This window comes from Galeopterus variegatus, unplaced genomic scaffold, assembly GCF_000696425.1.
Source record: "Galeopterus variegatus unplaced genomic scaffold, G_variegatus-3.0.2 Scaffold216, whole genome shotgun sequence".
NCBI lineage: Eukaryota > Metazoa > Chordata > Mammalia > Dermoptera > Cynocephalidae > Galeopterus > Galeopterus variegatus.
This window is the reverse complement of record NW_007726327.1, coordinates 786882-791824: the sequence shown is the minus strand read 5'-3', so window position 1 is coordinate 791824 and position 4943 is coordinate 786882. Positions and strand designations below refer to the sequence as shown.

Here is a 4943-nt window from a genome sequence, read left to right as displayed (position 1 = left end):
CCGGCCTCCTTCCAGGCCTCCCACCCCCACCCCCACCCCCGGCTACCCCGCAGCCTGCTGGGAGGGAGCACTGCCACGGGTGTCCACCGTGACTCAGTCCTTCACGGGGACGGGGGCAGCGGGACATTGGCAGGTAGTGCCAGGGGACTTGGTGGAGAGGTAGGTCTTTGGGGGCTGAGGAGGTCCCCGGAGCACTGGAGCTGCGACAGAAGCTCAACCGGCCAAGGTCTCAGGGGTTCTGTCTGGTAGGCTAAGGGCTCTGAGCTCTGGAGGACAAGAGCCAGGAGGCAGCAGGGACCACATGGGGGGTCGGTGGGGAGGGGACGGGGGTGGGGGGGTGACCACTGCTTGACCCAGATGCCAGTCCTGGGAGGAGGATGAGGGGCAAAGCAGATCTGGGGCAAAGAGAGGTTCCAGGGGGCTCAGCAGGTGCCTCAACCCCAGCAGGGTCAGGCTGCCCTGACAGACATCCCTCAAGGGGTAGGGGTGCAGCTCTGTGGCCAGGGGCTGCCATCCGTGACCCTGAGCCCCCACTGGCCCCTAACCTCCCCAACTCCAGTGAAATCTGTCAACGTCTTCTGCCAACTTTTCTTCCCTGTGCTCCCTTCTCTCACAGACGGATGTCCATGGACATGGGGATGGTAGACGGTGGCAAGGTGGCCCCAGAGGCCCCGCAGCCCACCCGCATCGATGTGCACATCCACCAGGAGTCAGCTGTGGCCAAGCTCCTGCTCGCCGGATGCTCTCTGCTGTGGCCCCCAGCCCCTGCCACAGCCACCAACACCAAGACCCCAGGCAGCAGCCGGCTGCTGGTGGCCTCCAGGGTGAGCATGGCTGCCTGCCGGGTGGGGCCACGGGAGGGACACCTGAGTCCCTTCATATTGGGCCCATTCTTGATGGCCACATGCTCTCTGCCAGCCTCTCTCTGGGAGGACACTGAGCCAGCTGTATCTTCCTACCTAGAAATCAACTTCTCTGGCCTTCTCGGTACAAGCTTGGGGACAGTGAGCTGCAGATTAAGGGGGTGTGAAGGAGCCAATGACCATTTAAAGTCCCCACTAGTAGAGCCCTGAGTCCATCCTCTCCCCTCGGCCAGACCCAGGATGGGCTGCATCCCCTCCCCTCTCTCTCCTCTCCTTTCTTCTCTCTCTCTCTCTGTCTCTCCCCACCCTGTCCCTCCCTCCCCCCCACCATGGGGTTTTAGCCATTTATACCTGGAATGGCAGATCCTCAAAGCTACCCTGAGACGTGGGGCAGAGGGCTGCCTCTGTGCCAGGCATCCAGGAGCCGGATTCTTAGGTCCTTTGTCTTTCAGGTGGTACAGATTGTGCTGGGGGTCTTGAGTGGGGTCCTGGGAGGATTCCTCTACATCGTCCACTCCCACATACTCTTCTCAGGAGCTGCCATCTGGACAGGGGCTGTGGTGAGTGGGGCAAGACAGTGGTTGATCTTCTGCCAGGGGTGACAGGGATATAGCTGTCCTTATTACCTTCACACCACCACATTTAACATTGTGCCGCAGAATGCCAGCAATCGGAAAGACCCTAATTATCTAGCCCCATTCCCTGTTTGTACAGATAAGAGAGCAGCTGAGGGAAGTGGTGGCATGTCCAAAGTCACACGGGCAGCTCTCCCGGTGCCCTGCCCTGTGCTTCTCCCACCAAACTGGCTGCCTCTCCCCCGCCCCCCCCCCCCCCCCCCCCCCCCCCCCCCCCCCCCCCCCCCCCCCCCCCCCCCCCCCCCCCCCCCCCCCCCCCCCCCCCCCCCCCCCCCCCCCCGCCAGGGGTGACAGGGATATAGCTGTCCTTATTACCTTCACACCACCACATTTAACATTGTGCCGCAGAATGCCAGCAATCGGAAAGACCCTAATTATCTAGCCCCATTCCCTGTTTGTACAGATAAGAGAGCAGCTGAGGGAAGTGGTGGCATGTCCAAAGTCACACGGGCAGCTCTCCCGGTGCCCTGCCCTGTGCTTCTCCCACCAAACTGGCTGCCTCTCCCCCGCCCCCCCCCCTCGCTTCGACAGCAAATATCAGCTAAGGATCTGAGCACCCACTCACCACAGATGCTTCATTGAGATAGGGAAAGCAGAGAGAATGTTCACCACAGGAAGTGTCGCCTCCTGGTTATTCCCATGGTCCTCTGCATGTCCTGCACACAGTGGGAGTCCAGGGATTAGTGTCAACAGACAGGTGTGTGCAATCTGCAGTAGGAGCTCGGTGGGCTGATCATGGTAGGACTCAGGGGCCCTCTGACATACCCACACTCTCAGAATAACAGCAAAACATGTTTATTGAGAGAGGAGCCAAAAGTAATCATCCTCATCCATCCAATGGCAAAAAGCACTCGGATTAGTTACAGAATAGCCAAACAGGACTTGTATCCACCTGTCCACTGGATGTACTAGACTTCCAGGTCTTGGAGCCCAGCTGGATGGATTACTGAGCACTCTCAGGCAGGCATTTAGACCTGAGGCAGCCTGAGGACTCATCCTGCACCGAGAGCTTCTCCAATAACCTGGCACTTCCACCCACAAGACTGCACCATCCTGGGAACTTTCATAAAGCACCTGACGTTGCTTAAAAAGGAAGGTTTGGGAGAAGGGAGGGAGGGCTCGCACCCAGCTTGACCACAAGCACTTTTCAGTGTCACTAAAACAGAGCACCCAGCAGTGTCAGGAGTTTGATCCAGGCTCCACACCCTCAACAGTCATCTTACCACAGACAGCAAAGCGTAGCGCAAAACCTCAAGCCCACAGTGTGCTAGGGAAGGAGCAGCACGTGGTTGGCTCTACAGGTGGAGTTCCAGAGGGAAGCAGAAGCAGACAGGTGGAGGGGACCTGCATTTCCTGTGCTCACCCTGCTCCTCACTCAACCTCTCCCCAGGCTGTGCTGGCTGGAGCTGCTGCCTTCATTTACGAGAGACGGGGTGGCACCTGCTGGGTGAGTTCAAGGAAGGGGAAGGGAGGGAACCAGGCTCAGGCTGGAGGCCACCCCAAGCCTTCTGCCCTGTCACACACAGGCTCCACTGGGCCTTGCCCTCTTTTCCCCAGACTGGGCTCCAAGAGAAACTGAATCACAGTGGCCCCCTCTGTCCCCTCCCCTCCCTAGGCCCTGCTGAAGACCCTGCTCAAGCTGGCAGCTTTCTCCACAGCCATTGCCGCCATCGTCATTGAGGCCAGGGATTTGGGGCCTGACTTGTTTTCTGGAGATTATGTCTGTAACACCTCCCCCCAGAGGAGCTGGGCCACCCAGATCCCCATCACTGAGAATCCAGAAGAAGTCAGAAGGCTACACCAGTGCCTCTCCTACGTGAACATGCTGGCGGTAGGTGACCGAGGGAAGGGGGCAGCAGCAGGCAGGGGCAAGGAGGGCCAGGACCAGGACAATAATAAGGCTGTCCATTGGAAATAGGTGTTACCTGTTCTGCTCCATGTTTGGTTATTGTCTCCAATGATGCAGCATTGACAAAACTCCTGAAGTTATGAGTGTTACAGACTCATGACAAAAACAAACATTAAAATAACGTTCATAGAACCAACATTGCAAGTGTGTGAAGTGCTGCAGAAGTGTTCGAGGCACACGCTCCCTTGATCCCCTCGAGTCTTGGGGGTTATCAGAGAATCAAAGCACAGCCCAAGCCCATCACTGTACAGAGAAGGACACTGAGGCTGAAGGAGAGGGGTTCCTGGCCACATTCTGCACACTGGATGTGTTGACCCGCTTCCAGAAGCCACGGACTTGGAGATGAAGGGGTGGAGAGTGACCTGTGTTGGTGAAGAGCATGGGGACAGAGCAGTAAGGCAGCTGTCACTCTGGTGCCTATGGCTTTGGTCCTCTGTCCCCAGGCCCTGATCATAAGCCTTCATGCCATGCTCTTGGGTGTCTGGATCCTGCTGCTTCTGGCAAGTCTGGCTCCTCTGTTTCTGTTCTGCTGGAGAAAATTCCTACATACGGAGGTGAGTCACTAAAGTGTGTATCTGTTGGTTAAGGCAGCAGAGCTGTTCAGAGGAGACAGGAATGGAGAGTGGATGGTTTGGGGAGGAGAAAAGGGCCCATGACACAAGTCACAAGTAACATCATGCCTGTCTTTCAACCCCAGTGGTGGCCCAGCCTGGAGAGCCCCTGTCCCTTAGCCCTCAAGCCAAAGACACCAGGAAGCCAGGGAGGCCCCTATCCATGCTAGGCCTTTGGGGCTTTTTGAATCCAATGCAGGCTATTGGTACCATGCAGCCAGTGCTGGACCTGGGCTGGCTCCAAAACTAAGCTGCCCTGGAGCAGAGCATTTGACTCTCTCCCCCAACCTGGGTTGTCTTGCCCTCCCCTCCCTTAGGAAAGAGACCAGAAGAATCTGCTGGAAGTAAGTGGGATCTAGCTCTGCCTCTCCTGAGCATGTGTGCCTGGTGCTCCAGCACTGGGTGTCCCTTCACCTGGCTCCTGGAAGAAGAACCAGACCGGGCAAAAGGGACGGTCCAGTCACCCCCACTGTCCTTCCTCCATGACCACAGCCACTGCCCTGCTCCACCCAACCATCATAGCAGTGCTTACCCTTTCCTTGCTCACCTTCACCATCCTGAGCAGTAATTTGATAATAAACTCGTATTATTGCTTCCAGCTTCTTGCTTAGTTATTCCAGGACATCACTCTTGGCTGGGGGACACAGTAGAGAACAATCCCACAGCACACCTAAAATGCTCCTCCCCCAGCTCCCTAACCTCCTTCCTGGGTCTAGAGTTACTGGATCTGGAACTAGAGTCTCTCCGAAGCTGGTCCTGTGGCTGTAGGTCCAAATGCCTAGGGACAAAGGATGAGGGGCTGAGACTCTGAGCCGCACTTCCTGCCATTCAGATTTAAGAAGGTGAATGCTTGGCAATTTGAAACTTGAAATTTTTATTTTGACTATTTGGAAATATTAAGAAGTAGACAATATAACACCAAAAA

General features: G+C 56.6%; 1 protein-coding gene across 2 annotated transcripts in view; it reads left to right on the top strand.

Moving 5' to 3' along the window:
- The window catches only part of TMEM176A (transmembrane protein 176A), a 6291-nt gene extending 1675 nt beyond the window's left edge, over positions 1–4616 (top strand). Inside the window, exons 2-7 of one of the 2 annotated variants that reach the window (XM_008565990.1) lie at positions 617–824; positions 1316–1423; positions 2889–2945; positions 3114–3329; positions 3851–3961; positions 4336–4616. In XM_008565990.1, coding sequence (XP_008564212.1) covers positions 617–824; positions 1316–1423; positions 2889–2945; positions 3114–3329; positions 3851–3961; positions 4336–4377 — 742 coding nt within the window. In that variant the 3' untranslated portion in view covers positions 4378–4616. Of the gene's footprint in view, positions 1–377; positions 825–1315; positions 1424–2888; positions 2946–3113; positions 3330–3850; positions 3962–4335 lie in introns of those variants that run through there. The other variant, XM_008565989.1, reaches the window with a different exon arrangement.
- The last annotated feature ends 327 nt before the right edge of the window (positions 4617–4943 follow it).